Here is a 16,440-nt window from a genome sequence, read left to right on the forward strand (position 1 = left end):
AGAAAAGAGGGCAAAAATTTTATTTCAAGAAATAACAGCTGAAAACGTCCTTGTTCTGGGTGAGGAAACAGATATCCAGATCCAGGAGGCACAGAGACCCCCCCAACAAAATCAACCCAAGGAGGCCCACACCAAGACACCTAGTAATTAAAATGGCAAAAAGTAGTGATAAAGAGAGAATTTTAAAAGCAGTTAAGAGGAGCACCTAGGTGGCTCAGTCATTTAAGCATCCGCCTTCGGCTCAGGTTGTGGTCCCTGAGTCCTAGGATCAAGCCCCGCATCTGGCTCCCTGCTCAGCAGAGAACCTGCTTCTCCCTCTGCCTCTCCCCCCACTCGTGTTCTCTCTCACTCTCACTTGCTCGCTCTCTCTCTCAAATAAATAAAATCTTAAAAAAATAAAATAAAACAAAAATAAAAGCAGTTAAAATAGTTACATACAAGGGAAACCCCATAAGGCTATCAACAGATTTTTCAGCAGAAACTTTGCAGATCAGAAGAAAGTGGCCTCCTAAAATAGGAGACATAAAGAATTTCCCAAACAAAAGCTAAAGGAGTTCATGACCACTAAACCAGCCTTGCAAGAAATGCTGAAGGTGGCTCTGAGTGGAAACAAAAGACCGTAAGTAAGAGTAAGAAAAGTAACAAACACAAAAGCAGTAAAAATAACTTCATCTGTAAAAATCAGTGAAGGGACTCTCAAAAGGATGTAAAGTATGAAACCATATACCTAAAACGTGGAGGGAAGAGGAGTAAAGAATGGGTTCAAACTCAACCCACCATCAACTGAAGATAGACCGCTACATGCAGAAAATATTATACACAAATGTATTGGTAACCGCAAATCAAAAACCAGTAATAGATATGCTAAAAATAAAGAGGAAGGAATCCAAATATGTCATTAAAGAAAGCCAGCAAACCATGAGAGAAGAAGCAAGAGAATAAAGGAACCAAGAGGAACTACAAAAAACAACCATTAAACAAGTAACAAAATGGCAGTAAGTACATACCTATCAATAATTACTTTGAACGTAAATGGACTAACTGCTCCAATCAAAAGACATAGGTGACAGGATAAAATAATAAGACCCATCTATATGCTGCCTACAGGAGACTCATTTCAGACCAAAAGACAACTACAGATCCAAAGTGAGGGGATGCAGACCATTTATCACACAAATGGATGTGAAAAGACAGCCAGGGTAGCAATACTGATAATGGGACAAAATAGACTTTAAAACAAAGACTGTAACAAGAACAAGGAAGGACACTATATAATCATCAAGGGGACAATCCAACAAGTAGATATAACAATTGTAAATATTGATGCACCCAACATGGGAGCACCCAAATCCATAAAGCAGATAATAACCAACATAAAGAAAGTCATTGATAGTAATACAATAATAGTAGGGGACTTTACCCCCCCCATTTACATCAATGGACAGATCAAACAGAAGATAAACAAGGAAACAGTGGCTCTGAATGGCACACTGGACCAGAATGGGTTCAACAGATGCATTCAGAACATTCCATCCTAAAACAGCAGGATACACATTCAAGTGCACGTGGAACATTCTCCAGGACAGACCACATATTAGGACACAAATCTCAACAAATTCAAAAAGATAAAAGTCAAACACCGTGTACCCTTTCTGACCACAACGCTATGAAACTAGAAATCAACTGCAAGAAAAAATCTGGAAAGAGCACAAATACATGAAGGTTAAATATGCTACTAGACAATGAATGGGTCAACCAAGAAATCAAAGAGGAAATCAAAACATACACAGAAACAAATGAAAATGAAAACACAATGGTCCAAAATCTCTGGGATGCAGCAAAAGCAGTTCTAAGAGGGAAATTTGTAGCAATACAAGCCTACCTCAAGAAGCAAGGAAAATCTCAAACAACCTAACCTTACACCTAAAGGAGCTAGAAAAAGAACAAACAAAACCCAAAACCAGCAGAAGGGAGGAAATAATAAAGATTAGAGCAGAGGGCGCCTGGGTGGCTCAGATGGTTAAGCGTCTGCCTTCGGCTCAGGTCATGATCCCGGAGTCCTGGGATCGAGTCCCGCATCGGGCTCCCCGCTCTGCGGGAAGTCTGCTTCTCCCTCTGCCTCTCTCTCTCTCTCATGAATAAGTAAATAAAATCTTAAAAAAAAAAAAAGATTAGAGCAGAAATAAGTGATATAGAAACTAAATAAACAGTAGAACCGATCAATGAAACCAGGAGCTGGTTCCTTGAAAATATCAACAAAATTGATAAACCTTTAGCCAAACCTATTAAAAAAAAAAGGGGGGGGGACTCAACATCAGAAATGAAAGTGAAATAACCAACAGCACAGAAATACAAAGGATTGTAAGAGAATATTATGAAAAATAATATGCCAACAAATTGAACAACCTAGAAGAAATGGATAAATTCCTAGAAACATAACCTCCCAAAACTGAACCGGGAATAGAAAATTTGAACAGACCGATTATCAGCAATGAAATTGCATTGGTAACAAAAAAAAACCCCCAACCAACAAAAGTCTAGGACCAGATGTTTATTTATTTATTTTTAAAGATTTTATTTTTTTTAACATTTTTTTTTAAAGATTTATTTATTAATTTGAGAGAGCGAGAATGAGAGAGAGAGAGAGCACACGAGAGCGGGGAGGTTCACAGGGAGAAGCAGATTTCCTGCCGAGCAGGGAGCCCGATGAGAGACTCGATCCTGGGACTCCAGGATCGTGACCTGAGCTGAAGGCAGTCGTTTAACCAACTGAGCCACCCAGGCGCCCCTAAAGATTTTCTTTTAGAGAGAGAGAGCACGAGCAGGGTGAGGGGCAGAGGGAGAGGGAGTCAAGCAGAAGCCCCACCGAGTGGGGAGCCCAACACAGGGCCTGATCCCAGGACCCTGAGATCATGACCTGAGCCAAAAATCAAAAGTCGAACACTTAACTGACTGAGACACCCAGGCACCCCTCTACCAAACACTTAAAGAAGAGTTAATACCCATTGTTCTCAAACTATTCCAAAAAATAGAAGGAAAATCCATTCTCTGAAGCCGACACTACCATGATACTAAAACCAGATAAAGACACTACCAAAAGAGAGAACTACAGGCCAATATCTCTGATGAACACAGATGCAAAAATCCTCAACAAAATACTAGCAAACCAAATCCAACAATAACGTTAAAAAAATCATTCACCACGATCAAGTGTGATCTATTCCCAGGATGCAGGGGTGGTTCCATATTTGCATATCAGTCAGTGTGCTACATCACATCAATAAGAGAAAGGATAAAAACCATACGATCATTTCAATAGATGCAGAAAAAGCATGTGACTAACAACATCCATTCATGATAAAAACCCTCAACAAAGTAGGTTCAGAGGGAACAAACCTCAACATAATCAAGGCCATATATGATAAACCCACAGCTAACGTCATACTCAACGGTGAAAAACTGAGAGCTTTTCCCCCTACAGTCAGGAACGAGGCAAGGATGTCCACTGTCACCACTTTTATTCAACATAGTACTGGAAGTCCTAACCGCAGCAATCTGACAACATAAAGAAATAAAAGACATCCAAATTGGCAAGAAAGAAGTAAAACTGTCACTGTACGCACATGACATACTCATGCTATATATAGAAAACCCTAAAGACTCCACCAAAAAAACCTCGCTAGAACTGATAAATGAATTCAGTAAAGTTGTAGGATCCAAAATCAGTGTACAGAAATCTGTTGCAGTTCTTCACCCTCATAATGAAGCAGCAGAAAGAGAAATTAGGAAAACAATTCCATTTACAATTGCACCAAAAATAATAAAACATCTAGGAATAAACCTAACAAAAGAGGTAAAAGGTTTGTACTCTGAAAACTATAAAACACTGATGAAAGACATTGAAGATGACACAAATGGAAAGACAGTCCATGCTCATGGATTGGATGAACAAATATTGTTAAAATGTCCATACCACCCAAAGCAATCTATAGATTTAATGCAATCCCTATCAAAATACCAACCGAATTTTTCACAGAGCTAGAACAAACAATCATAAAATGTGTATGGAACCCCAAAAGACCCCAAATAGCCAAAACAATCTTGGAAATGAAAAAGCTGGCAGTATCACAATCCCAGATTCCATGTTACATTACGAAGCCGTAGTAATCAAAACAGCACGGTGCTGGCAGAAACATAGACACACAGGGCGCCTGGGTGGCTCAGTGGGTTGAGTGTCCTACTCTTGATTTTGGCTCAGGTCATGATCTCAGGGTCCTGGGATCAAGCCCCGTGACAGGCTCTGCACTCAGTGAGGAGTCTGCTTGAGGATTTCTCTCCCTCTCCCTCTCCCTCTGCCCCTTCCACTTGGGCATGCACTCTCTCTCTCTCTCAAGTAAATAAATCTTAAAAAAAAAAAAAAAAGACACACAGATCAACAAAACAGAATAGAAAGCCCAGAAATAAACTACACTTATAGGGTTAATTTTTGACAAAGGAGGGAAGAATATCCAATGGGAAAAAGATAGTCTCTTCAACAATTGGTGTTGGGAAAACTGGACAGCTACATGTAAAAGAATGAAACTGGACCACTCACTTATACCATACACAAAAATAAATGGGTTAAGGACCTAAATGTGAGGCCTGAAACCATAAAAATCCTAGAAGGGAGCACAGGCAGTTACTTCTCTGACATCGGCTGGAGCAACTTTTTTCTAGATAGGTCTCCTGAGGCAAGGGAACTAGAAAGAGAAACTTTGGGACTACATCAAAAATAAAAAAAGCTTCTGCCCAGCAAAGGAAACAATCAACAACACTAAAAGGTAACCTACAGAATGGGAGAAGATATTTGCAAATGACATATCCAATAAGGGGTGAGTATCCAAAATATATGAAGAACTTATACAACTCAACCCCAAAAAGATAATCCAATTAAAAATGGGCAGAAGACATGAACAGACATTCCTTCAAAGAAGACTTCCAGATGGCCAACACACACGAAAAGATGCTCAACATCACTCATCATCAGGGAAATGCAAATCAAAACTACAATGAGATATCACCTCATGCTTGTTAGATTGGCTAGAATTAAAAAGACAAGAAATAACAAGTGTTGGTGAGGATGGGGGGTTGGGGAAGGAAACCTCATGAACTGTTGCTGGGAATGCAAATCAGTGCAGCCACTATGGAACACAGTATGGAGGGTCCACAAAAAATTAAAAATAGAAATACCATATGATGATCCAGTAATCGGTATTTACCCAAAGAAAATGGAAACACTAATTCGAAAGGATACAAGCACCCCTATGTTTATTGCAGTATTATTATTTTTCTCAAAGACTTTATTTATTTGAGAGACAGTGAGCAAGAAAGAGCACAAGCAGAGGGGAGAGGGAGAGGGAGAAGCAAACTCCCCGCTGAACAGAGAGCCTGACGCAGGGCTCGATTCCAGAACCCATGACCATGACCTGAGCTGAGGCAGATGCTTAAATGAGCCACCCAAGATGTGGCTGCCATCTTGGTTCCCTTCACTGGCCTGGAGGTTACAGCACACAGAGAAGCCCTTACTGAATTCATCCAGCAAGCCTTAGATGATAGCCAACAAAGTCTGTTGTTACTGAACACTGAAATGTCTCTGATGAGAATAGCTATTCTCCAAACTAGGATGGCCTGAGACATTATTACTCCACAAGGAGGCACCTGGGTGCCATTATCCAAACAGAATGTGGTGTGTTCACAGCTGATGAGTCTGCTAATGTATGATCTTTATTAAATCACATAAGGACATAAGTGAACGGCCTGAGTGATCCAACCCCCAGCCTCGGGAACTTATTAAATCAGTGGTTCGAATCATGGGGCTCTTAGAAAAAGCTGTCACTGATTTTGGAATCAGTGTCTTATTCTGCATTCTCTCTTACACGTGCCTATGTTGTTGCTGGGGCATCTGCCTCCAGTGTAGCCAGAGAGCCACCAAAGGAGCCACTTCCAAGTGAATCAGATCCCCTGCTGATGGCTCAGAGCCCACTGCAGAAAGAGGGGCACCCAAGACAAGTTCCCTTGCTCAGTAAACCCGCCACCTTCCCACTTGGAATGGCTGTCTCTTTCTTCCATTTCTCCCTCCGAGTGTGGGGACCCATTTCAGGTTATACCTGGGAAGCTCCAGAGGGGGTTACGAACCAACAAAATGATAAACAGGTGTATGGATGAGACAGACATATGGATGGATGGGTAGAAAGACAGAGGGAAGATGGAATGGAGAGGTAAGTGCCTGGGGAACTGGGAGGCGAGGGTCGCATGAGGAATGGGTACCTTGCTTTCGATGCCCACCCTTCCCCTCTTACCGGTCTCCAGGCAGAACTGGCCTCCCTGCCTCTGCCGTGTTTAAAGCTGAGCCGACCCCCCAGGCTGCCAACTTCTGTGTAACACCAGCCTCACCCCGGGAGGCCAAACCAGCTAGAAGCTGGGGGCACAAGGCCCTGAACATCCACAGGTTCCAGTGAACGTGGGCCCTGGGACCCACGTGTCTTGATCCCAGGACTCCAGCCGCCACCCCGGGATCCCAACACTGACCTGCACTTGGCTCTGGGCAGCAGCGACCCTCTTGCGGAACTCCTGGAGCTGGGACCGCTCTCCGGCGTCCTGAGGCTCCTTGCCCTCGAGCTCCCGCAGCTGTCTCTGGCTTTCACTCAGCTCAGCCCGCACCTGTTCTGCATCCCGCTCCAGCTCCTGAATATGCTCGCTGTGCTGGCGGTTGAGGGCCTGGGCCGCCTTCCCTGGAAGAAGGGGGGGGGTGCTCATCACAGGCCGCCCCTCTCCCCCAGGAGGACCATCCCTTCACACCCCTGGGAGGGGTTCCAGTCACCCGCCAGCCAGGGGCACCTGCATGGGCTTTGCCAAGGTACCACAGGTACCATGAGTTAATCTACTTTCTTTTAAATCACTCGCTTTTTAAATGGGCCTTATCAGTAACAGCAATCCAGGGATATTAATGGGTTAAATTGGCTTTAGTTTTACCTAATACATACTAACAAATATAGAGCTTGGGCCTGCATATTATTAAGCCTCTAGAACTAACTTCCATTTGCAGGAAATCTGAGGACAGAGGAGCAAGTTAAATAACAACATGAAGAAGCAAATAGGCAAACCGAGAACATGGGGTTGAGGGGGTGGGGGTTGAGACATTCTACAGGACTTTGAGAAGGAGCTAGAAGGGAGACTTCAGACGCCTAACAAGCACACACAGCATGTGGGACACATGTGGAGCTGGGTTCCAGCAAACCAGCGGTCCACAGACCCTGCCGAGGAACTTCGGGGACGGCCGTGCCCTGGGCATCCAGGTGACAGGAAGTTTTGTCAGATGTGCTCACGGCATTTTGGTTAAAATGTCCAAAAAGAGGCATACCGAAATGTGTGGGGGCCAAATGACAAGATTTGTGGGGATTTGCTTCAAAACACTCAGCAAAGAGAAAAGGGAGAGATCAATGTGGGGAAAACCTCGTAACACTAAATCTGGGTAATGGGGTGAGGACCCCACTGGCCCAGTCTCTCCTCCTGTGTTTGAAATTCTTCATCAGGCATTTTGTAACAAACATGTAACTATTAAAATAAAAAGTCTCAGCTGGTCACTACCTCAAACCATTCCCAGGCCCTTTACACACATCACCAGGGGTAGACAGAGCATGATTTGGGGACACTGTTTGCTCCCTAAGACCAAGAGGTCTGAGTGCACCACACTGCCTCACACAGCAGACAACTAGTAAATACAACTACTCCTCATAGGTAATGCTTCCTGAGAACCAGCCTAATTACTTCAGCTGAATTAACTCACTTCAACAACCCATAGAACAGGGACAATTACTATCCCCACTTTAGAGATGAGAAAACTGAGTCACAGAGGCGCTATCCTACTTGCTCAAGGTCCTACAGCTGGAAGAGGCTAGCTGGTTACCAAACTTAAACCATCTGGCCCCTGCTCCTAACCACCCTCAGGTGGGAGACCCACCCGAAAGCCCACCACCTCACCTGTGCGGACCAGCTCGCCAATGAGCTCCTCCTTCATGCGGATGTTGATGGCCAGTTCTCGGATCTTCTGTTGGGCTTGCGCCAGCCGCCACTCAGAGGCCATGGCAGCGGGGGTCTGACGGGGTCGAGCCAGGGCCTTGCTCCCACCAACGACTGTAACAAGCCCACTGTCAAGGCCGCTGCCCCAACAGGGGGTGGCGGGGGAGGGAAGAAGCACGCCCTGGGCAGGGGCAGCCAGGGATGAGGTGTGGACTGTCCAGGATGGCTAGTGCAGGACCACGGAGGGGAGGGTCAGAGCCCTCTCCGCCCCGGACCCAGCTCACCTCTGGGCCCCGGGATGGCTGCACCCAGTTCCTCAAGGTGAAGCTCTGGGCCCTTCTTGTCGAGTGGACTCCCTGGGCAGGCCCCCACCCTCTGGCTCCACTTGCTGATCCCGTTTCTGGAAGACAGAAGCAGGAGTCTGTACCCTTCCCAGCCAGAGGAAGGAAGAGAAGCCATTGGGCCTTCTATCCCCTCAGGGCCAATGGAACCCCAGGGTGTTAGTCTGGAAGAACTGAGGCCAGGGGGGCTGAGCTTAGGGGGCGCTGGGCTGTTGGGGGCACCGAGGGCCGCCTTGAAGGCTGAGAACTGGGAAGCCTTGGCCCACCCTGCAGCACATTCACCCCAGTGAGGACTCTGGGTCCCAAGCCCCCCGCCCCCATCTGTTCTTCCCAACTGCACGGGGGAATGGAGGTGAGGGCACCCTGAGACCACAGCGGGGTCCTCCCCCTACCCAGCCTGGGCCCTGAGGTGGTTTCTGTCGGGTGGCAGCTGGTCCCACTCACCTGCGCAGGTGCAGGGTCCGCTGGGGGGGCTCCTCCTCCTCCTCGTCCGAGGCAGCTGAAGAGCCGCTGCCGGGCCTGTCTGCCTCCGCCGTGGCTCTAGCCTCTCTGCCATTTGTCACCTCCTAGGGGAGTGCCAAGGGCTTCAGGACAGGAAGGCTCCAGGGCGCCCTCCACCAGGCATTTCCCATCACCAGTCTTGGTGCCCCCCATGCCCCGCCCTGCCCATCCCAAGTTGGAGCAGGAGCTCCCTCCCTCCCCCACCCAGCACCTGGGACTCCTCAGGTGACAGTCTGCCCTATCTTTGTATACAGGCCATCTGCACCCAAGTCTTTATCTCACCAACAACACTCTGCCCGAGTGGTGGGTGTGTAACAGACTCCTGCCAAACTCACGCCCTCCCTCTCCTCTGTGCTTTTACAGCGGAGATGACCCAGAGCTTTCAGGAAGATGCAGGAGCAGCCTTTGTCCAAAAGGTCCCAAGTAGGAGGCCAAGCTCAGGGCGATTAGGGCTCATGGGAAAGTAAACTTGCAAAGACAGAAGGGGTAACCTCAGAGGTGATAAGCTCCCCATCTCTGGAGGTATGCAAGCTTCCCATCCAGTGCCGGAAGCCAGAATCCCCTCTGTAACCTCCACAATCTGCAGCCAGCCCAGGGATGCCCAATGGCAGCAGATCCTTCTGAGCGGCCCTACAGAGTCACCCAAATTTTGGCCCTTCCTCTAGGGGCACTGGAAAGGGGCGTCTCCCAGCTCGTCCCAGGAAAGCCTGGGGTGAGGGCCACATTCCCTGGCACCGCCCTTCCTCTGCCCAAGGCTGTCCAGTTCAACAGACACCCAGCCTCACCACCTCCTCACCTCTCCCCAGTTCTCGGGGCCAACTTCATCTCCAGGAAGGCAGGCAGGGGGCACCATGCCCAGCGCGTGGCTGTGGGCACCCCCCAGGGGGGCTGTGTGAGGTCGGGGCACAAAGGACCCGGGAGGCAGGCCCTGCAGGAGCCCTGGGGCCCCCCAGCCGGGCCGCACCAGTTCTAGGCGCAGCCGCAGCTCTGCCATCTCCTGCTGCTGCTCCCGCAGCCGGTCGCTCTGGAAGACAAGTGCCTGGTGCTGATGCGGGGCGCAGGTGGGGAGGGCGCAGGGATGCCGACAGAAAACTGAAGAACAGGTCTGAGGCCACCCCACCCTCTCTGGGCTAAAACTGAGAAGGGCCAAATACCTCTGACCACCTCTTGGGCCCTCGCACCGCCCCCCCTCCCCCCGCACTAGTTCAGGGTCAAACTCACCCCACCCAATTAAGTCCTATCCCTCCCTCCGTCAGTCCGCCACTTCCATGCCAATCACAGCCGCCAGAGGGCGCCAAGATCAATGCTGACCCAGTTACCTTGGGACAAAAGGGCCTGACTCCAGGGACCAGACCCGCTGCCCCTCCAGTCCCACCTCTCATCCCGCACACCCACCCGCACCATCTGTTCCTCACCTCCACACTTGCTCACTTGTTCCTCCCCCATCTCTTTCCACCCTGTCAGAAGCCCGCCCTGGCTAACTCCCTCTTCTCTGAATTTCACCTCAAGGAAGCCTGCCCCCCACCTGCAGTTTGTACTGCTCCATGGCGTCCTCCAGCGCAGCCAGAAAGTCTCGGTTCTCCTCCTCCAGCCGGGCCACCTGGCTCTGCAGGGCAAGCAGCTGCATTGCCCCTTCCTCGTCCTAAGGGGCAAGGAGAGAGACTTCAGGACAAGCCTGCCTGTCTCTGGGACACCCCAGCCCTCCCTCTGCCCTGCCAGGGGTTCCCCTAGCCCAGCTGGCCACTCTGCTGCAAGCCCTGGCAGCAATCGGGGCTCCAGAGCCCACCCTGCCAGTGGTCCCCTCTGCAAGCTATTTGCGCCATCTCTTGTCATTATTAATCATACTTTTATTAATAATAACATCACCACTATTATTAGGAACCACCTACTGAGGCTCCACAGCATGCTGGGCTGGGCACTTGGTACCCCTTCGGCCCTTAGAACATGCCCAGAGGTAGATAACCAATGTTAGCCCCATTTCACAGATAGAGACCCTGAGGCTCGGGGAGGGTAAGGAATGTGATCGAGGTCATCAGCAGTACTGCCTCTGAATCGGCAATGTGCTCTGCTGATGGACAAGGGGCAGGGGCACGGCTGGCTATATGAAGACCTCTTCCTTCCCCGTTCCCTCCCTCCCCGGGGCCACACCTGGCCCTTGGCCACCGTGGGCCCGCCGGGCCCCTGCGTGGCCTGCTCCTCGGCTGAAGCGCTCTCGATGCCGCTGTCGGGCCCGGAGGCGGAGCTCAGGGCGCTGCGCTCGCCCTCGACGGCGCACAGCCAGTCGCGCACCTTGCGGGCGGCGGCGCCGGGCAGCCCGGGCTCGGCCTGCAGCTCGCGCAGGAGGCTGTAGGCGGCGTCGGTGCGCGCCCGGTAGCGCGCGCACTCGGCGCCCAGGCGGGCGGCGGCGGCGGCGGCGGGGGCGTTGGCGGGGCCGGGGCCGCGCCGGCCGCGGTGGATGATGCGCGTCTCCGAGCGGTGGCGCGGGGGCCTCCGCGCGCCGGCCGCGGCCTCCTCGGGCGCGCGCTCCGTTTCGGGCCGCCAGTTGACGGTGGCGCGGTTGCGGATGTTCTGGGCGCGGCTGGCGTAGTTGAGGGTGTTGAGGGTCTCGTCGAAGTCGGAGGAGGAGGGGCTGACGCAGGCGATCATCACCGTCTTGGCGTTCCCGCCCAGCGAGTCTTTGAGGATCCTGAGGACGCCAGGTGGGGCGCGTCAGGGGCCCCAGCGCGCCCGGACCCCGAATCGTACCCCGCGGGCCGGCACCTCGGACTGGTGGACGGCGCGCCCCGAAGCCAGATGGGACCCATCCCTTACTCGCCTCCTCCCGCTCAGCAGCCCGAGAGGGGCCCCTGCTCCCGTGGGCCGCCGGCCGCAGGGCCCTCACCGGGTGATCTTGGAGTCCCGGTAGGGGATGTGGCTGCCGCGGCGCTGGGGGTCGCCCAGGGCGCTGATGACGTTGCCCAGCGCCAGGAGGCTGCTGTTGATCTGGATGCTCTCCTTGAGCCGCTCGCCCGTGCTGCCCGTCTTGAGCACCCTCTCCGAGCCCGCCAGGTCCACGAAGTGGAACTTGGACACGAGCAGCTGGCCCGCGGCGGGTCGGGGCAGACGGCTGGGGGCGCGCCCCCGCTGCTCCAGGGTCACGGTGAAGACGGTGTGTGAGCGGCTGGACAGGCGGTTGAGGTGTGTGGCCCCCGTGTGCCGCGCCGCGTTGCCCATCTCCAGGAGGCTCAGCACCTCGTCCAGGCCTTCCACGTCCACCTCCTTCACGCCACACAGCACTGCGGGCACGGAAGGCGGTGAGCCCGGGCCAGGGGCTGCCCGGGACTGCCCGGCCAGGAGGGCAGGCAGAGCAGGGCTGGCCCTCTACGGCTCTTCCTGACCCAGGTGCCCCTTCCCCATGCCCGGGACACCCGGGGGGTAGGGGGTGGCGTGTCCTGTTCATCCTGGCTCGGGCCTCGGGGCTCCAGCTTGTCCCAAGCCCACCTCAATGCCTTGCACTCTGGGTACAGAAGTATATACTGAACTCACGGGAGACAGGAGCCAGGAAGGCACAACCTTCCAAAGCTTGGGTTCCCCAGTTGGGAGGTACCCCTCCCGGACGGGTGAACCACCCCTCAGCAGGTGAAGCCCCACTCCCAGCCAGTGGAGGCCCTGGGAGGTCCTCACCAACATTTCCCCGATCATCCTCCCGAAGCTGGATGTCACGGCTGGCAGTGCCCACCTCCAGCAGGTCCCGGAACTCCTCCTTATACACTTCCAGGTAGGACACATGCACCAGGCAGTCCAGCAGGTCATTCTCATCGATAAGCTTGAAGGCTTCAGCCATGGCCCGTGGGATGATGCCCTGCTCGTCCTCATGAAGGGACGCTGGGGACACACCACAGAGCCTCCTGCCACCATGCCTTCAGCTGGACAGGGCCCCTGCCAGCAACTGGAGGCTGGGGCTCCAGCATGAAGGCAACAGCAGAGGCCAGGATGGCTGGGTAGCCTGAGCCAGCCCATGCTCCAGGGTGGTCAGGCAGAATTATAGAATTTCAGAGTTGGAAGCAACCTCTCAAGGTCCCACCAACCCCTCTCATGATGTAAGCATCCCTTCCACTACATCCCTGCTAGATCAGCAGATACCCCTGGGTTGATTACTCCCCAGGACAGGGAGCTCATTACTACAGTCTAGGCTCAGTTATCGAAAGGACCTCCTAAATTTATCCCAAGGGAGTAATAAGAGGATATTCAGAGCAGCACTCTTCATAACTTCAAAAAAATTCAAAAGTCCTAAGATCCAATAGGGGATCTGGTTAAATAAATTATCTCATATATACCATAGAATGCCAAGCCACCCTTAAAAAATTAGCTTGAAAAATAAATAAATAATTAGCTTGAACAATAATGATATAGAGAAATGTTTATGATAGATTGTTAAGAAAAATAAACAGGATATAAAAGAATGGGTATAATATAATCCCATTTTTTAAAGGTAAAATAATCTCTTCAGAGAAAGAAATTGGAATGCTAACAGGGCTGAAAAGCAATTATCAAGTAAGTTTTCTTTTGTGCTTGTGTTTTTCTGTATTTTCCTAATTTTGCATGACAAACATGGATACTTTTATAACCTAAGAGAAATGGGGGCAGTTAAAATGGGGGCAGTTCCTTCAACTGGCCCAGAGCATCTCTCCCAAGAGTCTGCTCCCGAGCTCCACTGAACTGCCTGCTCCCTCACCAGGCGGCAGCCAAAGCACGGCTCTCCCAGGACCGTCCCCATTCCAACTACTCTGACTCTGACTCAAACACGGATTCCTGACCCTTGGCAGGCATCCCGACAACCTCCAGAGACAAGCCGACTTCTCTCCCCTTTCCGCCCGCTGAGATCACCAGAACCACATAGTGTGACCTCGTTTCTGGAGCCGAAAGGCCCCCCACCTCCAAGGACTCTCCCTTCCTCCGCCGGTCAGCCTACTGCCATGGCTGGTCCCCCCAGTGGGCTGCAGATCTGAGGAGGAAAGCTGCTCTCCTTCCCCCAGCGCTCCCACCTTCGACAGGGAACGGCAAAGGCAGAAGTTTCGGCGACAGCGAGGCCCCTCAGCACGGGGCCCGGGGCCTCAGGCAGGGTCACTCACCCACACTGGCCTCCCCCATGGTGTATGTCTTCCCGGAGCCTGTCTGACCGTACGCAAAGACCGTGGCATTGAAGCCCTCAAAGAAAGCCTCGAGGAGGGGCTGCACACAGGCCCGGTACACGGCCTCCTGCCCGGCGTCCTCAGCCAGCACCACGTGGAAGCCAAAGTGGCGGTCTCGCCCAAGGGTGACGTGGCTGTGCTGAGGCTCCGCCCTCACGCAGCTCTGGTGCCCATGCAGCAGCTCCTTGGGCAGCAGCGGACGGACTCTCAGGGCCACCCTCACCGGGGCCTCCTCAGCCCCTGGCAGCCTCTGGCTCTCCAGCCCCATGCTGGGGAGGGGGGGGCTCCTCCTGGCCCTAGAGAGAGAGCAAGAGGCCCCTCCCATCAGCACCTGTACCCCAGGGGCTGGACCCACCCCGCAGCTGACCTGGAGCCACATCCTGGGGCTCCTGACCTTGGAGAGCAGGGAGGGAGGGTGATTAAAGTTCAGAGCGTCCTCTGCACCAGCCTGGTGCCCAAATACTGCAGGGGCCGACTCAGTCCTGCAGGTAACCCTTCATGGCCCCCATCACTGGCAAAACAGGCCCTAACTCCACCACCTGAGTCCCATGGGCTCCCGTGTTCTAGCTGTACCCTTCCCCTGGAACCCCATCTCCTAGGACACCCCCCCCAATACCACCACCACCACACCAGGGAACTCCTTTCCCCAGTACCCACTGGGGTCTCCATAATCTCTGCCTTTGTCACCTCACATCCCCGCCCCACCTTCTTCAAAACAGTCAGATCCTTCGAGACCAAGTTCCCGCCACCAGATCTGCCAATTCCATCTCCTAAATCTCTCTCAGGTTCACCTGCTTCTCCCCATCCTATGGCCAAAGCCCGGGTCCTGGCCACTGACCTCTTGACCAGCTTCCTCACTGCTCTCCGCCTCCCTGTGCCCTCCGCCAGGACAACCAGGGGCATCTTTCAAAATTGCAAAAGCAATCCTGTTATTCTCCTGCTTAAACTCTCCCCAAAGAGGCTCCCCACTGCCCTTGATCGTCCAAAGTCTAACAGCCCTGTCTACCTTGTCTACTAACATCCTGCACCCCACCTTTGCCCACCTTTGCTCACCTTTCTCTGCTTGCAACACACTCCCATCTCTCCCGGGCTTACACACACACACACACACACACACACACACACACACACACAGTGCCCAGTGGTGCTCCCACCAGCCACTGGCTGCTCTGTTGCAGACGGAGCCGGGAGGCAGGGACCCTGCTGTCCCGTTTCGTGCTGCATCATCAGCGCCCAGCACAAGGTCGGTCGCTTAGTAGCTGCCCAACAGTGATGATGAAACTGCATCCAAAAAACTTTCCCCGTCCCCATTCTCCTCTTATCGCAGTCCACACCGCCCCCTACCCCCGGGCCCACAGCCCTCAACTTGTCACTAACTCTCAACACATGTAACGGTTCGTCCGTTCCCTCACTCATCCAGTCCCTCCCGGGTGCCGGGCCCTGGGGACACAGCGGGAACCATCGCGCAATACAGTGGGCTCCTCCGCGCGCCCCGCACCCTGAGCTCTTCCAGCGCCGCGCGCCGAGGGCGCCCGGACAACTCCACCGGTGCGGTCGGGCGCTGGAGGAGGCGGGCACCGGACAGGAGCTCCCGGAGTTTGGAAAAGTGATTACAAATGCGGACCCGACCCTCGCAGCGTCGGCGCTCGCTCCTCCCGCCCAGGCCCGGGATGCTGGCCTCAGGCCCCCGACTTAGGGAAGGGGGTGCTCCCGCCCGCCCAGGAAAGGGCCTCCAGGAGGCTGGTACGCAAGGATGGGGGTTCCTCGTGCTCGGTCAGAGCTCCCCAGGTGCCGGCCCCCCCCCCGCCACCCGGCCCAGGCCTGCGCGGGGAGGGGGCGAGCGCGCGCCTCCCCCCACCCGCCCCGTCTTCGACCTCCACCCCTCCCGGGCCCACACCCACCTGCTTGGGTGGGAGCACAGTCCCCCCCCGCGGTGCAGTCAGCCTCCGAGCCTCCGCGCGGCGCGCTCCGATGCCGTCATCGGGACCCCCGCCCCCCAAAACATCCCGCCCCTCACCCGCAACTCCGCCCGCCTGGGCTCTCGGGGGCGGAGGCGCGAGCCGGGCGGCGCCGCAGAGTCTGTCCGCAGACGGGGCGGGGCCAGGGCTGAAGGGGCGGGGTTTGGAGGGGCCTCGTCAGAGGGGCGGGGTCATACGTCCCAAGGGGTGGGGGGCCCAGCGCGGTCCGGGGCTGCAGACGCTGCTCTCTGATTCCAGCGCAGACTTGCGGAATTCTGGGGACACGGCGACCACCAAGGCCCGCCTGATGCTCCGAGCTGGAGAAGCCCACCTGCTCAGGGAGCGGGGCACCTATATCTTACAATGCAAGTTGCAACAGGTGAGAAGACGAAAACAAACAAGGAGACTTCG

General features: G+C 53.3%; 1 protein-coding gene across 4 annotated transcripts in view; it reads right to left on the minus strand.

Moving 5' to 3' along the window:
- KIF7 (kinesin family member 7) overlaps positions 1 to 16,124 on the minus strand; it is a 22,110-nt gene extending 5,986 nt beyond the window's left edge. The window contains exons 1-11 of one of the 4 annotated variants that reach the window (XM_081831675.1): positions 15,973 to 16,124; positions 14,012 to 14,367; positions 12,564 to 12,764; positions 11,782 to 12,175; positions 11,049 to 11,586; positions 10,426 to 10,542; positions 9,697 to 9,924; positions 8,844 to 8,965; positions 8,343 to 8,458; positions 8,020 to 8,172; positions 6,568 to 6,770 (exon numbers count right to left, since the gene is read on the minus strand). In XM_081831675.1, coding sequence (XP_081687801.1) covers positions 6,568 to 6,770; positions 8,020 to 8,172; positions 8,343 to 8,458; positions 8,844 to 8,965; positions 9,697 to 9,924; positions 10,426 to 10,542; positions 11,049 to 11,586; positions 11,782 to 12,175; positions 12,564 to 12,764; positions 14,012 to 14,339 — 2,400 coding nt within the window. In that variant the 5' untranslated portion in view covers positions 14,340 to 14,367; positions 15,973 to 16,124. Of the gene's footprint in view, positions 1 to 6,567; positions 6,771 to 8,019; positions 8,173 to 8,342; positions 8,459 to 8,843; positions 8,966 to 9,696; positions 9,925 to 10,425; positions 10,543 to 11,048; positions 11,587 to 11,781; positions 12,176 to 12,563; positions 12,765 to 14,011; positions 14,657 to 15,972 lie in introns of those variants that run through there. The other 3 variants (XM_081831677.1, XM_081831676.1, XM_081831674.1) reach the window with 3 other exon arrangements.
- Positions 16,125 to 16,440: the final 316 nt, after the last annotated feature.

Source organism: Leptonychotes weddellii, chromosome 9 (genome assembly GCF_054177405.1).
Source record: "Leptonychotes weddellii isolate Sample4059 chromosome 9, ASM5417740v2, whole genome shotgun sequence".
Classification (NCBI taxonomy): Eukaryota; Metazoa; Chordata; class Mammalia; order Carnivora; family Phocidae; genus Leptonychotes; species Leptonychotes weddellii.